The sequence below is a fragment of the Heterocephalus glaber genome, unplaced genomic scaffold, assembly GCF_053883595.1.
Source record: "Heterocephalus glaber isolate CG9 unplaced genomic scaffold, H.glaber_assembly_v1.0 deba00001610, whole genome shotgun sequence".
NCBI classification, from domain to species: domain Eukaryota; kingdom Metazoa; phylum Chordata; class Mammalia; order Rodentia; family Bathyergidae; genus Heterocephalus; species Heterocephalus glaber.
In genome coordinates, this window is record NW_028258381.1 from 8,119,473 (window position 1) to 8,140,723 (window position 21,251).

General features: G+C 47.1%; 1 protein-coding gene across 4 annotated transcripts in view; it reads left to right on the forward strand.

The window, feature by feature from the left end:
• The window catches only part of Vopp1 (VOPP1 WW domain binding protein), a 95,312-nt gene that overhangs the window by 44,351 nt on the left and 29,710 nt on the right, over positions 1 to 21,251 (forward strand). For 3 of the 4 annotated variants that reach the window (XM_021254207.2, XM_013070418.3, XM_021254208.2), the window contains exon 2: positions 14,067 to 14,125. In XM_021254207.2, the coding sequence (XP_021109866.2) occupies positions 14,067 to 14,125 (59 nt within the window). Of the gene's footprint in view, positions 1 to 5,562; positions 5,747 to 14,066; positions 14,126 to 21,251 lie in introns of all 4 variants that reach the window. The other variant, XM_013070417.3, reaches the window with a different exon arrangement.

Below are 21,251 nucleotides of genomic sequence, written 5' to 3' on the forward strand. Positions count from 1 at the left end.
AAGCCCCTGACTCATGGTGACTGTAGGGAGCTCTCGCAGGAGGGGCCATGTGAGTCCATCTTGGTAGTTTCCTGCTTAGGAGGGAATTTATGTTTAAGTTGAGACCTGAGGCGTGAACTGTGTTAGGTGAAATGGGTGGGCACAGTGCTGTCCTTGTGGGGTGCACTGGTAAAGGAAGCCCCAGAGACAACACCTCAGGACCCTCAGGGACAAAGAAAGCGTAGGGATGCTGGGCCGAGCTGATGCACAGACCCCCCAGGATCTCTGAGAGGACAGTGGCAGGTTCAGGTTTGAGATCTTAAAGCAGCATTTTATCAATCTAGAGATGATTACAGTGGAAGGTGTTGGGATTAATTTGCATAACAGAGGGCCGTTATCACCACCTTGATGAGTGGAAATGAAGGCCAGGGGAGGTGAGGACAAAAGTGAGCACCCGTGAGCTCAGTATGGGGCACACCTGGGTGACCCAGCACTCTGAGAGGCTGAGGAGAGGGATCCTAATTTCGAGCTCATCCTGAGCACTTTAGCAACATAAGGACATCCTGTTTCAAAAAACACAGAAAAAGGGGTCTGAGGATGTAGCTCAGTGAGAAGGCCCTGGGTTCCATCACTAGCACTGCAAAAATGAAAGAACGAATGAGTGAATAAGTACCTTTGATATCCACACAGCAAGTGTGTGTTCTTTTTGCTTATTCTGCATCCAGCCCCACTTCCATCTCCTGTTTGGGGATTTCCGTGGGGCTCACAGGAGGGGTTCCCTGAGTCAGCAGCATTCCCATCCTTCCCAGAAGCTGGGAGAGTCCCCAGGGCTGCATCTCATGACTGCCACTTCCTCTCCTGTGGCTAGAGGTGCACTGTGGTAGACAGCACACAACTGATGATCCTGGTCTCTGGGCTGACTCAGAAGAGCAGTGTTTGTTTTGTGGCCCAGGGAATCAGAGAGGCATTGGGCATGGTGACCTGGAAGCCCCAAGACTGTTGAATCCCTGAGTGAAGTCACTTGTACAGCAGACAGTGAGTGGTGACTCCGGATGTCCCAGCGGGTGCCCCTGCTCGCTCTCTGCCAGCCCTCTGTGTAAGGCAGAGTAACAGCCACAGCCTTGGGTATCTTATCTGGACACGGAACTGAGGAAAGCACTGCTGTGAGCTTGTGTGAGACACCAGCACACTCACAGTGCTCTGAACCCAGGCAGAACTGGCAATAATGTTCCTTGTCCAGCCACACATGGTAATGCACAGCACGTGAGAAGCCTTTGAGCCCAGCCCTGCCAACATTTTTGTGTAGTTTCTGTGGTCAGCCCCAGTTTGAAAGTACAGCACAGGGTATTTTAAGAGAGAGGGAAACCACACTCACATAACTCTTGTTACAATGTATTGTTATAGTTGTTCTATTGTATTATTACTTATTGTGAATTTCTTCCTTGCCTAACTTACAAATAAAACTTTATTGTAGGTAGGTATGTATGGGAAACTTGGTCATAGGTAGTTACATAGTATATACAAGGTTTGATGTTATGCATGGTTTCAGGAATCCTCGAGGAACCTTGACAGCTATCTCTAGATAGGGGGGATATTTGTACTATCTTTTTTTCTGGTACTGGGGATTGAATCCAGGACATTTGCACTGAGCTACATTTCTAGCTCTTTCTTTTCCTTCCTTTTTCTTTTTTTTTTTTTTCCAAGACAGGGTCTTGCTCTAACTTACTAACTTTCCCAGGCTAGGCTCCAATTTGCAATCCTCCTGCCTCAGCCTCCCACACTGCTGGGATTTACAGGCATGTAATCTTGGCCCACACAGTCTGTTGGAGCAATGTGGAATTGTGCCTCTATTTCTTCTACATTTGACTATGAAAACTTAGCCCTTTAACATTTATAATTAAATCAGTTCACGATAAGAAACAGCAAGTCTGCTAGTATTATCAGAATTGAGAGGATGTGAAATTTGCTGGAGTAGGAAGAATGACCAGCGTTCACTGTGTGTTTCCCATAGCTTCCCAAGGAAAAAGTAGCAACAAGATATCAGGTTCACAGATAGGGCTGTCACCCTTCTAGACTGCTTTGTGTCTCGTTTTCCATCTCAGATCCATGACCACACTAGTGGCTGTCTGGCCATGGTGGTAACTACTGCAGTTCCTTATTAGCATCTGGTTTGTTCTGATTCACTGTGGTTGAATTCCAGGTTCCTAGTTCCCACTATCCGTAAGACGTGAGCAAATTTTAACTCTGTCTTTGGTTAAGTTTTACTTGGCTGTGGTTCCCAGAATAAACCTGCACAGCATGGCATGTGACCCTGCATCAGGAGGTACAAGAGCTAGCCAGCTGGTGCCAGGCACTTTACACACGTTATTTCATTTAAACCTCAAGCTAAGATGGGACTGCTTTTCTCCATTCTATAGAGCAGTGATGGCGAACCTTTTAGAACTTTCAGTGATACAAGCAGACCGCTGTGGCACGTGTGCCGTAGGGTCACCCACCACCACTGCTGTAGATGGAGAACTCGGAGCTTGTGGGAGTTTGGTTACCTGAACTATAGCTTCACTCAGTACTGGGTTGGAACTCAGGGTCTGCACTGAGCTGCATCCCCCCCCCCCCTTTTTGAAGTAGTGTTGCTCTGAGTCACTAAGTGGCTCATGCTGGGCTTGAATGTGGAATCTTCCTGCCTCGACCTTCCAGAGTGCTGGGCTTACAAGTGTGTATGACCACCTTGGGTCACACAGTCTCTAAAGTGTGGATGACACCATCATTTATTCAGCCTGAAGGCACGTCCCAGTCAAATCTCAGCTCTTGCAGTTGTACTTGTAAGTGAGAATGTGCACTTTCACAGCTTTGTCCGTCATTAGCGAGCCTGATCATTTTCCTTCTAAACTGTAAGCCTGATGGGAAAGGTAGTGCACGACCTGTTAGGAAATCCTCTCCCTTTACTCATTTTTTTTTTCTTTTGGCATTTTGCTCTTGGATCTGTAGTACTTCTTAAACTTTCTAGGTACTTCTATTCACAAGAGGAGAAAAATCAATATTTGTTCCTTTGCCTAATGATTAGGGTTTGAATTTACTGGCAAGATTTAGGCCAGCTGGAGAGGATGTGGCTCTCAGTCATCCAGTTTGGAGCTCAGCAGCTGGAAACACCCAGCCTTTCTCCATTCTCAGTTACTTCCTGTGACATCATCGAGGCAGGAGCCTGGATTGGAGGTCAGGTGGCTGCAGAGCTGGTCTGTGGGTTTTCACACCATGTGTAATTGCTAAACTAAGTGCCAGCTTGATTTTCTGGGGCCGCTTGGAGAGTAGTAAAGTCCACTTCTGGGTGTGTCTGGGTGGGGCATGGGGCTGTGACCTTAGGGTCTGTACTGGCCCCCTCTGCGGCTTTCTGGAGCTCAGTTTCCTCCGTGAGTTGAACCAGTTTCCTTCCAGGCCCTTCCACCCTGCAGTGTCTGCCTCAGAGCCAGCCGACCACGTAGTGACCATGAACCAGACTGGCCCTCTTCTCCCTTAACTTACTAGTGCTGGGTGTTCAGTCCCAGCAAGGGAGGAGCTGACTGACCGCACTGTATTTCTTGTGCTCTGTGGATTGCATTAAAAGAGTGGTTTTTCTGGATCAGGCCCTTAGGGAGAGCATCTGAAGGTTTGGTTTCTGTTCAAAGCTTTTATTGGAAGTGGGCCCATAATTAAGGTTGATTATATCCATTTGTTGCCAGCCAGTAGCACTGGCACTGCTATTTCCATCTGTTAGCACTGCTTTCAGACCATTATAATTAAATCTCCAGTCATCAGTTTTTGAATGAGTGATTTTTTTGTGGCATTTGGGAAATTTGTCACATGAACCTTTTTGCCTGAAGACCATACATTCATTTCATATTTTTTGTGTCTTGAAGTTGCACCTCTTAAGTATTTTTAGTAACTAAAATCTCTTCAGAGTGAAAGAGGAGTTTTCCCATGTCTTTTTGTTGGGCTTTGTGGCTTGTTTGTGGAGGGAGAGCCATTCTGTGCACAGAAATTGAGTCTACTCAGAGCTGCGAGGCACTGTGCCTCACATTTGCCCCTGAGATGTAGTAAATGAGAGCAATAAGAGTTGAGGGATGTTGAAATATATGACTTCTAAAGCCATTAGAGGTTATTTGGAGCTGGGTGTGGTGGCACATGCCTGTTTTCCCAGCACTCAGGAGTCTGAGGCAGGAGGATCATTGCCAGTTCAAGGCCAGCCTGGGCTATATAACGAGTTCAAGGCCAGCCTGAACTACATAGTGAGACTCTGTCTCAAAAAAAAAGATTATTTAGGGGCCATAGGTGGAGTCTTCCTTGGGTACCCAGTCATCATTTTAATTTTCTTCTACACAGTAAAACAATACCTACAATCACTCTCACACTGCCTCCCTGTGCGAGATGTGACAGATATTCCAAAGGACAAGATTATGGATTATGGTCACACAGGAAGTTGCAGCATATATACACTATCGGAGAGGATATACAGACATTGGAAACCAGCGTACCCTAAGTCAAAATCCCAGCATATGTAAGCAAGTCAGTTTACCTCTCTGGGACCGTATTTTGCTCATCTTTAAATGGAGCTAGCTCAAGTGTGGTTTTGATATTAAATGAGATTTCCTATGAAAAATATCTATGAATAATATATCAGTATTTTTACCTTCTAATTGAGCTAGAATGAAAGATGCTGCAGATCACTATGCATTAGGGAAGTACCAGATAAGAGCACTGTTAAATTCCAGAATGGTTGATGTCAAAAAGACAAACAGTGATGGTGGTACACACCTTTAACCCGAGCTACTTGAGTGGATGAGGCAAGAGGCTCACAAGTTTAAGGCCAGTCTGGGCAACTTAGCAAAAAACCCTGCCCCCCCCCCCAAATATATTTTTTTGAGGACTGGAGATGCAGGTCAGTGGTAGAGTGCTTGCCTTGCACACATGAGGCCCTGTGTTCCATCCAATACCACACACGTGCGCGCACACACACAAAGATAGTAAGTGTTTTTGAGGAAGAAAAACCTGAGCCCACTTACATTGCTGATAAAAGTATAAAGTGGTGTCGCTGATTTGGAAGAGTTTGACAGTTTCTTAAAAAGTTATATATGGAAACCAGGCCCAATGGTGTATACCTACAGTCACAATTGCTTGAGAGGCTGAGGCAGGAAGATTATTTGAGCCCAGAAATTTGAGGCCACCCTAAGCTACATAGCAAGACTTCATTTCTTTAAAAATAAAAAAAGAAAGAAAAAAGGTTATATATGGAGTTCCCATGTGACTCAGCAGTGCACTCTAAGATACTTAGCCAGGAAATGAAGATATATGCTCATACAAGGGCATGCCTGCAAATATTTGTAGAAGACTTTTTCATAGTAAACAGCCAAAACAGAAACAACCCGGAGGTCTGCCAGCTGGTGGATGGAGAAACCAAGATACAGCACATCCATATAATGGAAGACTGTTCAGCACTGTGAAATGCTGATCTGTGTGTTATCAGTTAGCTTTTTGTTACTGGGACAAAACACCTGACACCCACTGTTTAAAGCAGGAGAAGTTTATTTTGGTTCATGCTTTCTTGGATTTCAGTCCATGCTCAGCTGACTACAAAGCAGAAGCACCATGGTGGAAAGGTGTGGGGAGCAAATCTGCTCAACTCCTGGCATCTGGGAATCAGCAGGGGAAGAGCCAGAGAGGAAGGGGCAGGAACCAGATGGAGTCACTTCCTCCAACTAGACCTCCTAACAACCCATTAGCCATGAACTCATCCCGGGTGAGTCCAATGATGGAGCCCTTAAAGTCTAATCCCTGCTCCAAGAGTCCCTTAATCCACTTAACTAGATTAACTGCCACAACAATGCAACACAGATGAACAGAATCCAGGTGGGAAGACCCACTCGTGCGGTTTCATTTAAGTAAATCCCAAGGGAAAGGCAAGACTGTAAAGACAAGTACTGGGGCTGGGATAGGCGATGGAGTTGACTGTAGGATGACAGGAAGGACCTTTCTGGGGGAGAAAGAAAGGTCCTAGACCTGAACTGGGTGATGGAAGTGTGGCTGTATAGAAACCCCAGAGCTCACCAAGCTATACATTTAGAAAGGCTGACTTTAATTTGTGACTGAGGTTTAATTTAATTGCAAATTTCAAATTTTTTATTTTGAAAATTTTAACTATTTCCAGTTTTTTAAAAGTAATGCTTATTCACAATAGTTATTTTTCCATGGTTAAATGTAATAACATTGCTCAGGTTATATATATTTTAATGTTTTTTTATTTGTATTGATAAATTATCCTCCTGAGAACTTAATTTTCCAAAACTATTATGTGGCATGTCTTTCTTCTCACGCCCTCATCAACAAAGGATACCAGGGTTGTTTATTATTATTATTATCACCTTTTGATTGACTAAACTCATAACATCATTTACATTTATTTGATTAATGAATACTATTTCTTCAAGTAAGTACATTGTCTTTTTATGTTTCTTTGAAAAAAATCTCCCATCTATTACTGTCTCTTTCCTTTCCTTTTTTCTGTTGTTTCTGTTTTCTTTTTGCAGTGCTGGCATGTACTGCAAGGCTGTGCATGCTGGGAGAGTCACACCCCTGCCCAGCTGTCTTTTTCTTAATGACTCACATAAGCTGCTTTATGCTGGATTTTTCTCCAGTTGCTTGGCTTTTAGATTTGGTTGTTGATTAATTGTTATTTGAAGGAGATGGAGATTTTTACCACTTTGGTTGAGGACCTTGGCTGCTCCCATACATTTCTTTCATTAAACATGGAAGCATGGGAAGCAAGCAGAGACTCTGTTCAGAGTAAACTGAGCACCCACAGGGCTTTCCCGGGATGAGCGGTGGGGCTACTTCGTGGGATGTGTCTCTCTCCCTGCACCATCAAGAGGCTGGAGGGCATGACTGCATCATTGAGTGTGATTTGCTGGCAGTGTGTGAGTTGCTGATGTGCTTTTTTCTATGACAGTAGAGAATCTTAAGAGTTTCTGTGCTTTCTTCTCATTAATAAGTGGTCCTTATAAGAAGCCTTTATGCTTTTATCTTTGAAAAATCAACAAGGCCTACCTGAAAAAAAGAATGTCCATGAGCCAGGGATTAAGTAATCTTCACCTAGGGAACAGAACGATTCGAATTCAGGAACTTAGAGTATGACCACGCCTGTCTGTGAACCTTGAGAACCTTGAGAGCTGTCATCCTGCATCCATTCCTGCCCTGGCTTAAGCATCCCTCTCTCTGCCTTCTCATCTGTCGAGGGTTCTAAGCATCCAACCTCAGCATCGAGAGGCCCTTTGTCCACAGACTGTGTGGACAGGACCATGCCACTCTAATTGGGCCAGAATGGAGGGAGAGCTGCCTGCATCTGGGCCTGCGTCAAGCTCAGCCTCACTGTGTATGAAATCAGGGCTGCAGCACCTAGGAGCCTCTCCCCTGGCAGACAGTCCTGGGCTCATCTTCCGGGGCTGTCCCACCCCATGGGAGCAAATCATGGACTTGTAAACCTGAGACAGACATGGACTGGACTATTGAAATCATAAATAAAATAAAATCCTCTCAGCCTTGTGTAGTACCAGGAACTCAGAAGGTGGAGGCAGGAGAATCACAAGTTCGAGGCCATCCTGGGCAACTTAGCATGACACTGTCTCAAAATTAAAAAGTCAAGAATTTGGGGGATGTTGCTCAATGCTCCCTGGTTTCAATCCTCAGTACCAACACAAAAAGAGAAAAAGCCTTTTTTTGTTGGTGTCCAGATGACTAATTCTGTTAGTGAGGACTGGTTGTGTTGTTAGTGAGCACTGGTTCTATTAGTGAGGACTAGTTCTGTTAGTGAGGACTAGTTCTCTTGCTACTGAGAACTAGTTCTGTTGTTAGCCTTCTGTTAGTGAGGACTAATTCTGTTAGCCAGGACTAGCTCTGTTAGTACTAGTTCTCTTGCTAGTGAGGACTAGTTCTGTTGTTAACCAGGACTAGCTCTTTTAGTGAGGACTAGTTCTTTTGCTAATGAGGACTAGTTCTATTAGTGAAGACTAGTTTTCTTGCTAGTAAAGACTAGTTCTGTTAGTGAGGACTAGTTCTCTTGCTCATGAGGACTAGTTCAGTTGTTAGTGAGCCATTCCATCGTGAGCTTGTTGACTGTCCATCTGGAGATCCTACCTCATTTCCTGCAGTGAACAAAAGGAGAAGAGGTGGAACTCAGGAAAAACTCGTGTTGTTTAGTTCTCCAGACCCTGATCTTTGCTTCCTTGTCCAGTGCCTCAAGTTTTATTCCTCACACATTCAGCTGTGTCTTAATTGTGCTACAGCTGTCCTTTAACTCAGAATGAAGAGCCACACTGTTTTGTTATTCAGTGACATCCTGGGCCATCTGTATTCTGCACACAGAGATGGAGTTCATGTTCATGGCATTAGAATGACTACTGAAGATTAGCGAGGAGTTATTCTTTTGGGTTTACGTATTTGGTTCCTGGCTAAATTGGGATAACTATATTTAGGATGGCTTAAGGATATCTGTAGGCATCCTAGTCCTTGAGCAATAGACAATAGCATTCTTCCTGCACACAGGCATATTATAGACCTTTCCAGTGAAGCCAGAGTTTCCCTCAGTTGAGTTACTCTGACAGTAGCATTCCTTAGGATGTGGAATACTTTGTTAGTTTATGCATTGTGTGTTACTTCTCATTTGATCTTGTAAAGAGATAGATGGCTGTGGTTTTTATTGTCTCCGTTGTAGTTACTTAGTTTCTGTCTTAGTTACTTTCTTGTGGCTGGGCTGCAATACCCAATATCCATTTATTTTGGCTCACTTTTCAGTTCATGGTCACCTGGCTCCAAGGCAGAAGCAGCACGGTGGAAGGGTCTGAGGGAGGAGAGCTGCTCACATCATGGTGGCCAGGAAGCAGAGAGTGAAGGTCGCAGCCTGGGAGGGAGATGCACCTTCCAGGTCATGCCTCAGTGACTGCCTCTTCTGACCACCTCTACCACCTAATAGCATACTCACCTCTGAATTCTTGGTATAGCACTCCACATCCACTCTCCTTCCCAAAGTTCTACCTCTGAACCCATGAGGCTTTTGGGGGACATTGTAGATTTATGCCCTAGCACACGTGGGAGAAATCACATTGTGGATTCGCTGAGGGACTGTTGTGTTCCCAGGACCACTAAGGATGTCCCATCTGTGAGAGAAAGCAGCTGGCCTCTCCTAACAAATGCATCCTGTTTCATTAGATGGTCTATCCTTAGGACACCATGATACTGTCTTGGAAATTAGATAGACCTACCAAGGCATGGTAGTGCTCACCTGTAATTCCAGCACTCTGAGAAGGCTGAGGCAGGAGAATCACAAGTGTGAGCCCAGCCTGGGCAACTTAGTAAGATCCTGTCTGAAAATAAAATAAAATAAAGAAGTAAGATTGCAGGGCATGGTGGCACATGCCTGTAATCCCAGCACTTGGGAGGTTGAGGCAGGAGGATTGCTACAAGTTTGAGGCTAGCCTGGGCTACACAGTTCAAGGCCAGCCTGAATGACATAGTGAGACCCTGTCTCAAAAAACCAATCAGTCAATCAATAAGTGAGTGAGTGAATGAATGAATGTCTGGTCAGGTAGCTCAGTATAAAGGCCCTGGATTCTGAAATTGCCTTTTTTTTCTTCTTAGCTTATATGCAGTTTAAACATTTTTTGAAGAGGGCTTTGTTTTCAGGGGTATTTTGGAAATCTAAATACCACACTGATGTTAGTGATTACATTTTTAGAATCTCTGTCCTCAAGAGGTTTGGAAGCATTGCTTAGACGATAGATGGTCCTATGAAAGCTTCATTCCAGGAACTCACCAGGGGCAGAGAGGTGAACTGGCCATGAGATTCAGCAGACAAGGCCCCAGTCTCACAAAGCATTGTGAGAAACTCTTCATAAAGAAGAGATCATCAGAAATTAAGCAGCACAGAGTCGGTTCTATTTAAGAAGTAGGAAGGGAGCCCCAGACCCACTGGCAACACAGCCGGGAAGTGGCAGTGCACCCCTAGCCTACTGCCTGGGTCTGTGGCCATCTTCCCGGGGTTGGGTAGGCCTCCTCCGCCCCTCCGCCTGGTGCATCCTGCCAGAGAGCGGGGTACAGTGGCTTCTCTGCTGCACCCCAGCTTCCCATGTGCTTATGGATGAGGGAGGCTGCCTGTAGAGCCCACAGTGCTTGTGAGTGCTCTGGAAAACGCCTGCCAGCCCTTCTCATGTGCACTGTGAACTACAGCTCCAGCACCTGGCTTTGCCACTGCCTGGAACTTAGGCCAGCTCTGGATGAGCATTTGGTAGGCAAACCCTGCCTTCCTCACGGACCTGCTGCTCACTCCTGGGTCCTTTCCTGCTGGGCTCTACCTCTCCACTTCCTGCCCTGAGGAACCCCCTCTCCGGTCTGACCATAGGCCATGCCCCCTTGGAATGGTGTGCGGGCGGTCTTTGATATTTGCTGAAGGAAAGGCTCAATAATAAAAATTATCATGGGATGGAGAAGAAATAAGAACCAAGATAGATTATATAAAGGTACAAATTTCCTGAATGATGATGAATGGCATATTATATACCTAAAATGTACCAATAAATTTAATTTTAAAATATCAGCATTTCTGGGGCCCCATTCAGCATTTTCAGTAATGAGACATTGTGACCTTTGATTTTCCTTATTATCCGGCTGTCAGATGGAATAAAACCACATATCCACCTCTGTGAGATGTTGGATGTGCATGTCATTAAAACATTAGCACTCCTCAGAAGAGACTGTTTAAGTCTCCAGCTCCAGAGAGAATGTTTTCCTGAATATTAACAAATTTCAAAAGTGGAATGAAATTATTTTAGTGAAGTATGGCCCAGTTTAAGAGCTATTTTCTGTTTCAGGAAATGTAGCCATCCATTTTCTTGATAGTTTTTATAAAAGAACAAACTGGGGGTTATATTTTTCCAAGTATCTATTGCATAAGTGGCTTAAAAGTGATAAAAGGTCATTAGCAAGTAACTGTGAGTGGGAGTGACCACAAAGTATGCGCCAGTGAGTTACCAGATATCCCAGAAAAAGTGCCAGAAAGTTTGGGAGGTAAGAGGAGGAGTGGATGAGATGGATGCCTACCCGGACTCTGGGAAGTGTCCTCCAGGGCGTGTGACCTTCCATCCTCTTCTGAGCATTGACTTCCAGCCTCTGCTGGGCTGCGTGGGTGCGGCTGGCCGAGGAGTGCCGTGTGCAGCCCTGAGTGCCTTTGGAACACGTTTTCAGTCTCAGCAGGTGGATTTTACTGTTCTTTTTATTCCTGGGAACCAGAGGTTGAACCCAAGGCCTGCTGTTTAACCTGAGCTACACCACCAGCCCTAGAGTGGTTTTAAAATCCTTTCCGCCTACATTTGTGTTTTTAAATACGAGAGACACTCGGTTCAAAAGTCCTAGTGTATTAAATACATCTTCAGAGAAATCTCATTCTCATTCTGACTTCTTTTACCCCACCCCACAATCCCCTCCAGAGCAAGCATTTTCATTAGTTTTTACTACATGCTTCGTGGAACTCTTTGTAAAAAGTAAGCCAAACGTGTAAATTTTGTTTTCCATGAAGGATAGCTTACTGGGCATAACCTTGTGCATAATGCTGTTTCACTTAGCCCTGTATTTTGGAATTCATTTCCTATCAGGGCTTGGAGACCTCCATTATTGTTGGCTGTATAGTACTCCATTGTGTAGGTACACTGTTGTTCGTTAATTAGCATTCTCCAATGGGCATTTGCCTCATTTTTAGGATTTTGCTGTTAGAAATAATGCCACAATAAACAACTCTGTGCATATGTTTCATATTTGTGGAGGGAGATCATTGGTCCCTTTGAGAGCTGCATTAGAAATATTTCAGACATTCCTGAGTTTCCTTCCTACAGCCATGCCTGAGATGGGCTGGGTGGAACAATTCAGTGCTTTCACCGAACCTTTTGTAGCTTGAAAACACCCATGTACAATTGACACATGTACACACACACACACACACACACACACACACACACACACACACACTTGTGCAGCTGGGTGCCGAGGCTGGAGACCAGGCCGCCCCAAGTCTCTGGTCCTGTTGGCATCAGTTGGCGTCTTCCTGGGCTGTCTCTGCCACCCACAGGCCAGCGCTGGGGCTGAGGTGGGCAGAGCAGACTGCTTGGGTAATGCGGGTTAGCCCAGGAGAAGCAGTGCCCAAGTGAGTGTCGGTGTCACTAAGAAGCTTTGTGACTTGGAGGAAGAACCCACTGAGGACCTCAGTCCAGATCCATACCCTGGTGTCCCCAGTCCTCACACATCCAGAGACAGTATGAATCCAGAAGTGTAAGATCACTTGGAAGGAAACATGCCCCCTGAGATGTAGTGGTGCCATTTTGTTGCTGCTTCAAGAGTTCGGTGATGTGGGGCTGAGGTCCTGAAGGGGCGTCCTGCTGTGGACCAGGGGACTGAGTTCAGAGAGGCTTCCTACTCTGGGTGCCACCTGGGTACCCCCGCCCTTGTGCTCCAGTTCCTGGACCTGATTCAGCAAGTGGTCCTGGCTGGAAACAGGGGGCCCTGCTGCCTGGCCGTGGGTGTGAATGGCGGGCTCCCCGGAGGCTCACTTGTCTACGGTGGTGACAGAAACTGCGGAAGACCCATTCAGTGTCCGCGGAGACGGTTCCAGTTTCCAGTTCCTCGCTGGAGACGGAAATGAGTTGTGATCTGGGGCAGAGACTTGAAATTGCTCCTCCTGCCAAAATAAACCGATTTCTTCAGCTGTTTGACTTTCATTTCTTGACATGGACAGGAGTTAACCTAAGCTAAATTAAATTCATTTTCCATGAGTAAAACTGGGTCACTCTGGGGTGCCTGAGTGCTTCTAAGTGTCTGAAATCATGTTCCAGAAGAACAGCGTTTCACACCATTCTCATAACCCTCTAAGTTATCTGCCATGGCACCTGCCACCGTCACCCTCCTGTCCCTCGCGTGCCGGTGTAGATTTGAGGCCGTTTCCGCCTCATTACGCGGCTGACCTTGCGGGAAGGCGCCGCCTCCCGGCCCCTGTGCCTGCCTGGGAGCCTTGCTCCACAGGATGCCGGAAGCCCTCTTTACACTCGGCTGATAAACTGGATCAGGAGGAAGGAGGGTGTGAACCCTGAAGTAGGCGGCCTGAGTGAAATTATTTCAGGAAACCGTGTGGATCACTTTTGCCTCATAGTTTTTGAGCTTTTGGTGGCATTTGCCAGATGGAAGTGTGCTGAGCCAGGGATGGCCCAGGGATCTTGCCTGCCCTGCCCTGCTTGGCTGTGTGGGTCTGGGGAGGCTCTCGCAGTCCGCCCTCTCCGCACCCCCCTCCTCCTCTCCTCCTCCTCCTCTTCCTCCTCCTCCCTCCACCTCCCTCCTCCTCTTTGTCTTCTTCCTCCTCCTCCTCCCCCTCCCTCCCTCCTCCATCTTCCTGGTGAGAGAGGGGCCTTGGTGCCCTCCTGGGTGCTGCTGAATGACACTGTCTCACACAGTCTGCCAGACATGGGTCCCCACAGCAAGACAAGTGGTTTCAGTGTGGATTTTGGAGTATTGTAAAATACAGAAATCTAGAAATGGTAAAACTGGGAGATGTCTTGCAAAACCAAAACACAGGGAGGGGGATAGAAATCTCTGTAGTGCTTTATTTCTTCTGTTCTTTACTATCTGAAGCATAACATTATGGACATTTTTTAAACTGGGACTATAGTGTAGCTCAGTGGTAGAGCACTTGCCTAGGATGTACAAAGCCGTGGGTTCAACCATAGCACCAGAAAAAGATTGGTTTTTATTTACCTTTTTGATGAAATGATTGTATTCTATACTTAGAAATATGGAAAGCTAGAAAAATAATAAGAAAATAGATGTTTCTTTCTCCCCATTAAATATTTAAAAAGAACTAGACAGTCACGAAAAAGGGGAGGTGGCCGTCCTCTAAATTTTGCCTTCTCTGTAGCCCCAGCTTTTCATACTTTGAAGCTGTATGCCCCTCCTTCTTTATTGTCTTCGTGAGATCTTGGCAATGTGCAAGGTGTACTGATCACTGACCAAGTTTCTCTTACTTCTATTTCCAGTGCATAGAGGCCAAAAAGCACTGCTGGTATTTTGAAGGACTCTATCCAACATATTATATGTAAGTACTTGTGCTTTCCTGTTGGTTTGATTCTGTGCTCATGTCTTCCTCTGGGAATGATTTCTTTCTTGGGTACAGGGGTAAGTCCAGGGGGGCCCAGTTTTCAGCCCCTGCCCTGGGTTTGGTGCCTGCTTCTGCTCACAAATGGCACAGCCTAGCCAGGGGCCTGGAGCCAGCGCAGGTGAGTCTCTGAAACACTCTGTGCTTTGTTCTGTGCGGTGAGTTAACGCCTGCGTGATTGGTAAAAGGAGCAAGATCTCTGTGGAAGGCAAAAGTTATGTTGACTGACATAAAGTTTGCTAAGGAGAGGGAACAAGACACAGAGGCATAGACTCACGACTATGAGCAAGGCTAGAAAACGTCCTCAGCCGAGTTCCTGTGACTGTGTGTATGTGGTGTTTCTGTTTGCGTAAAATCATGATGGTTACCTTCCCCCGAGGCCCCCTCCCCGGACAGATGCAGTCACAGCTGTGTGTGGCTGTTGGCTTGGGACAAGTTTTACTCCTTTTGGCGCTACCTCACCATCTGCCAGCCATGCTCTAATTAGAGTCACTGCACTTTCTCCCTGTTGTTTTGTGGTTCCGGGATCTGCTGTGTTAGCCAGCAGCTCTACCGAGCCACCTGCCTGGGTGGCCAGATCACCTCTCTGCCATACCAGTTATAGTTGATTGTGTTTGGAAGCTTTTAGTGTTTAGTGCAATGTACCAAACCAATTTATCCCAAAAGCTCTGTCATTTTCAGCGGTGAATCTTGTAAAATATGAGATATTCCAGGAGTACATAAAATTATGTTATAACAGAAACACTATATGCTAGCATATAGAGTAATTAGAGAAGAAGTACACAATACAGTCAGCCCTCCATGTCCAAGGTACTATGTCCCTCAGTAAGTATTCAGAAGAAAATTTATAAAATTGCCTCACTGATAGGCATGTACAGATTCTGCTCTTGCCATTGCTGCCCAACAGCACAGTCCAACTGCTGCTTACCTTGTCTTGGGTGTTCTCAGTAATCCAGGGGCCTCGGGTTTGCTGGGAATGTACACAGATTCCATGCAAATGCAAGGCCATTTTATAAAGAGGATGTGGGCATTCAGAGTTTGGGAGCTCCAGGGGTCCTGGACCCAGTGTCCTCATACACCCTGGGATGATCGCAGTGATGAAAAGGATCATTCCTTAGGACAGATGTTTTTCTCACTGGTCCCTCTCAAGGAGAGCATTGTGGGAGGAGGAAGCCACCCATCTGGAGAGCGTAGGCAAACAGGCAGTGTCTTGGCTTCAACCTCACAAGCAGGCACTGTGGATGCCCGGTCTTGGGACCTGGCAAAAAGCCCTTGCAGCTGCAAGAGACAAAACCCACTTGGAGAATGAAGCAGCAGCATAAGGACTCGACTTTAATTACAGAGTTTTCAGGTTGAGGAGAAGTGGCTATGGGATAACAGGGAGGTAAAATATTTTTGTTTTTCTCGGTGTAATGAATTTCTGTTGTTTATTTCTCAGTTCGGTTTCTCTTTTAGATCTGATTATTACCCACCTCTTCCAGGAAGTTCTTTCTTGGAAACAGACATTTCTCTGGTCGGTTTGTCAATCAGCTTTGTCAGTCTGGGAGACGGGCTGTTCTTGTATTTACTCTTCCATTTGTTCCCTTATGCACTGGTGTTCACTACGTGTCCTGAGAGTGCTTTTGCACTGACCTGGAGGTAGGGCAAATATTGACAAACCCTGCTCTGTCACTCAGACCTGCTGGTCTAGTTTCCCTTCACCTTTTTCCTTCTGATAATGGGGAGAAGAACCCAGGCATTGTGCTATGCCCTGATATGAGCTCATGTCTAATCCCGAACCACTGAAGGACCCCAGCCTCGGGACCAGCCTTCTTCCTCTGCCCCGCTCTTTCTGCTCACCCCGCTTTCTGGAGCCCTCCCTTGGAACATCCCTTGCAGTGTTCATCTGCACCAGCATAGGCATTTTCCACCTGGTCTCCTTTCTGCCCCTTTGCACATCAGTCCTCACTGCTTTCTACATTCTCCTGTCACATTGCTGATTAAAAACATCACAAACAAAGCCCAGCTTGTTAGCCACCTTTAAGTGGCCAACTTCCAGGATGTCTGTCTGGCCACAAGACTAGTGACTTAAATCCTGGAATTTCCTATGTCCAGCCTTGCCCATTCCTAGATGTCAAGTCCATGTGTTCCTTCCGGTCCTCGCCACACCATCACCTTGACTCACTGGTGGCTTTCACCCCAGTGCTGGTGCAGGGCCTACACAGGATGTTTATCCTCATGCTTGAGAAGCTCAGTTTCTGCCAACTTGCTGTCCCACCTTGATTTCTCATACTCTGGGATCCGTTCCGTAAGCACAGATTTTAAGCATGAGGGCCCCAAATGTTACAGCTCAAATATCTGCACTGTTACTTTGTTGTTAGTGGAGGTGTAATTCAGCTAGCAAAATTAACCATTTCAGAGTGAGGCATGCAGAAAGTGTAGAATAGCTGCCTATCCAGCGCTGTGAGCATCCCACTCCACTCAGCTCCAAACAGCCCACCACTCGGCTCTACCGTTTGCCTGCTCTTGACCTTGTCAGATAGATGCTGCATCTCTAAAACGTGAAGATGAGTTCTAACCTCCTGGGTCATGACAGCACCGAAGTCACACCTGACATCTACACGCCCATGCTACATGGGTCTCTGCCACATGGTTCTTGAGATGAGTTCTACACACTGCACCTGCCCCTCCCCTGCACACATAAGGGATGCTGGTGTCCTGACACAGCCCTGAGCCGGTGTGCTGCCAAGGAGAAGAGCTGCTTTCTCTCTTCTGGCCACCAGCACGCATGGCACGGCTCATCTGCACCCTGGCCAGTAGGAGCAGGGAACACTCAGGTTCCTGTGCCTGCTCCCCGTCAAGTTGGGGTATTGAGGCATTTCCATTCAAGAAGGATGAAGGGACACTGCTTAGCTGGATTCTGCACCATCCAGCCTTGTCTGGGCCAATGGTAGATGTGCTGCAGTTCACAGAATAGCCACAGAAAGGCCCCAAGCCCCACTAGAGGCTCATGGGCCTGCAGCAGACCTACTCCCCTGGGGAAGTCTAAAGCCAACTCCAAAGCTGCTGCCTGGCGGACACTGATGCTGGTACTGGGAAAGGAGCTCGTGTCCAGCCCAGGTTCACCCCGTTGCCCAGAGCCTGGACATGGCCCGGTATCCAGGGTCATGCCACGCTGGCTCCCCACTGCCTCGACTGGGCCTTGCTGCCTGTGTAGTGTCCAAGGTGCTTCCCTGCAGCAGTGGCAGTGGACTTCACTCATTTGTTCTGCAAACTTCTGGGGAGTGTCTGCTACATGCCAGCTGTGGTGCACAGGCAAGGGAGGTGCCTGGCCTCAGGGAGCTGCGCTGTAACATTGCAAGACTGAGAGTCATTTCTGAAGCATCTGTGATACTGCACTGAAAGCCTGCAGATCTCATTTAAAAGCTACATTTTCAGTATATTGCACCTGTCATTTCTTCTGTGTAAAGTGTTTTATATAAGATTCTCCAAAACACAATTCTTGAAAGATGTGTTGGCATGAGGTGGCTTTCTTCTATGCTGTGATAAGTTGAGCATCCCTCCTTGCAGAAGATACATTTCCAGTGATACTTCTGCTTCAGATTTTAACTCACCTGTGGAATTCACTGTGGAGAGAACGTCTAGGTTGCAAACTTGTCTTAGAGATTTTATTCTCTTCTATATGAAAACCTAATTTCATTTTGTCTCTGGAAATCCCATCTGATGCCCCTCCTCTCGCCACTCTCTGTCCCCACAATGCACCCCAGCAGCATGACTCTTAAGCTCAGAGGGCCTCATTTTCTTTTTTAAATGATACTTTGGTCTCCCTAGAGCTTCCCAGACGTACAGGATAACTCTCAGCCTGTTTTGATTTCTTAATTCTTAGTGATGTCACTCTTTCTGCCCTCCCTTATCAAGGAGTTTTTTCTCCCTTTCTTATTTTACCACTGTTGAGCTGGGAGACAGCACATTTATTTGTACAACAAAATATTCTCTGTATTTTTGAAGAAAATGCCCTTTGGGATCCACACAGAAAAGCAACATGTATTTCAAACCTTCCATTTTTTTTCCTTCCTTCCGGTCTTTCACTTTGTAGCCCTTCTTTCCTGTTGCAGACTGCCCTTTCGAGAGCTCTTAATTAAATGAGCCCTCTTTGTCCTTTGGTCCAGGGCTTACTAGCTAAATGGTCTTAGCAACAATGGCATTTAAAAATAGCAAGCAACCACGTGGCCTTTCCAAATCCGATCCCTCTGTTTGTCCTCCACTGTTGCCCCTCCACTCCTTGGGCCTGAGGCCTGGAGTACAGTGTGAGCAGCCGTGAGACAGGAGATGAGAAGAGGGTGGGGCCTGGCTGAGGAGCCTGGCCTGGAGCTGGCAAACACGGATGCCAAGGAGCTCTGCAAAAGCACAGCAGGCAGACAGAGGTGGCGTTTGTCCGAGAAGAGCAACATGCCCTCACACACCCAGGAAGCAGGAAGCTGTGAGCTTCTCCCTGTCGGTGGCCAGGTGCCCCTGCCCCTCGTGCTTCTGCACCCATGCTCACTGATGCAGGCAAGGGAGCCCAGCTCCCCCTGCCCTCACTGTTGAGGGACTGAGCTGCTGTGTGGCTGGAGCGCTCCCTGTCTGGAGAAAATGGAGTCACACACCTGCTGCACTGGGTTCTGTGAGGTGTGAGTGGCACCATGTGGTATGTACAGTGTCTGCATTGTCACACACTCCTGTAGCTTCATTGTGGAACACGCTGAGGCTTTGGGTGTGAGGTCTGTGACTGGAAGTGATGGGATTTAGACATCACGAGTCTGCCCCAGGGCCAGGCCTGCCCAGCATGGGGAAGCCCCTCCTATCCTGCCTCCAGGACCTGTCAGAGGTTACCTGGGTGTCCCCTGGGTGCATGCATGGACACCTCATGGCCATAACTGGCCCCATTGGGCAGTGGGAGGCTCTCGGGCCAGAAATAAATATTTCTACAAGAAACATAGTATTTTCTACTAAAGCCTGCAGCCCAGTGCACCTCTCCTCTCCACCAGCTGTGCCCACTGGACGCACAGAGCCTGGAGTGAGGAGAGGCAGCAGACGGGGCCGCTCTGTGCCATGTGCTTCCCACAGGCCAGCAGCATGAGCCTGGAGCCCGTGGCAAGAGTCTCCTCCTCCCTGTGCCAGCACAGGACACTGAGTAACCTCTTCCACACCTTCTTCGTGTTGCTGCAGTGGGAATCCATGTTGCCTCCTCCCCAGACTGGGGCCACCTCTCTGGGCACCTGTGTGCTCTGTGTTAATGCAAGGCGTTCAGCACATGTGTGGTGAGGGAGCAGCCGAGGGCCAGAGCAGGGCTGCAGAGGGCAGGGCCACTGATGGCAGCACCCTCTGGGGACAGACAGTGTTTCAGGGCCTGTAGGTAAGAGCCCTCCTCCATCCAGTGCTGTGGTCAGGTTGCTGTGCGGCCTCTCCTACCCTGTTTGGACCTCAGTTCCCCATGCCGCATGATCTGAGGTCTCACCTGCTTGCTCCATGGCACTGTCGCTGGCCTCTCAGCATAACTTAAAGCCTCAGAAGTCAAAAGTGTGTTTCCATCGCGTGTCATGTGACTGTATCAAAATTTAAATTAGGGAGAAGCTTGGCTTATGTGGAGTCTGCTAGCTAACTGGAGTTTTTTCCAATGTTGGTTTTGGGGATCTTTCTGAAACAAATCACATCCTCTGGTGTCTTGTTGGTGCTTGAGATGCTCTTTTAAGTTATATGGAAAAATGTTTAAGTGCTTTTCAGTTTTGTTTCGTTTAAGTTCTACTGTATTTGAATATTATTGTCGTTTTTTTCCCCTTGCATTGTTCTTTGAATGGTTTTAATTTTTATATGTGTGTGTGTTTGCTAATAGAGTTATTTAAAAAATAAAAAAATAAAAATAAAAAAGTGAATGACAGACCAGGTGTGTGGTTACACCAGAGACCGCAAACTGAGATGGATTGTGGTCATTGCAGGTCCAAAGCTGCTGCCTTCTAGTTCCTGTTGCAGCAGAGTCCCCTGCATATCTGGTACTGACAGCACTGTGGGAAAAGTCCCCACCCATAGGCAGCCATGGACGGGTCTGGGCCCAGATGTTGAGGATCCTGAAATGTCATGTTAGGTGATGAGCGGGGTTTTCTTCCTGTCAGGTTTGCAGCAGTTTGTTCAGATGATGACTTCTCATGCCAGAGACAGCTGGTGGCGGATGAGCAAGAGTCCTGCCCTGCATGAATGGAAATGAGTCCGATGTCCCCCAGAAAATTGAGGGTAGCTGAGAAAGGATTGGGCCTTCTTGGCCAGACACCATGATTTGAAAGAGTGAACAATTCCATGGCCCTCTAAGGAGTGGGCAGGTAGAAAAGATTTTACCCCAAAGTGATTCACTGCCCTCTGTTCTCTTAGGATGCTGGGAAACCTCAGAGCACCCTGACCAAGGTTGCCAGTGTGTAGCTGACGCCAGGGATGCTGGGCCATTGTCCTGGGCCTGCAGCATCCTCGGGTCCTTTGCCCAGTGGGTCCCATCTCTGGCTGCTGAGTGATGGAGCAGAAGGCTGGGACTCATTGGCTGTGGGATTCTGTGGTCTCATCTGTCTGAGCTGTTAGTTCAGAGTCCAAGGTGTGATGGAAAAACGCAGTGAATATTTAAAATTTAAAAGTGAGTTACAGTAAGAGACGCATTGCCATGCATTCCCCTTGCAGTCCTCCCCTCACTCGGGCGCACTCATCCCATTGTTTTTGCCACTTTCTGCAGCAGCTCTGGAGTCCGCTTCCTGAGGGCCTTTAGCCTCAATGTCCTGGCTGCCCTGATGTCCTGAATTGATTCAAAGCCCTAAACTTTCATGGTTATTTTGACTTTTGGGAAGAGTCCCAGAAGTCGCACAGTGCCAGATCTGGAGAATAAGGTGGATGAGGCCACAGCGTCATGTTTTTATGAGCCTGCCTGTCACTTGGCAGCAGCAGTCACCATTTTTACCACACTTTGGTGATGGCACTCACTCTCCAGAACATGGCGAGAAGGATGGGTTAAGTGCGTTTGAAGCAAGAAGGAGAGGAGAGATTTTGGGGGGGGGCAATGTGTTTTTTACTA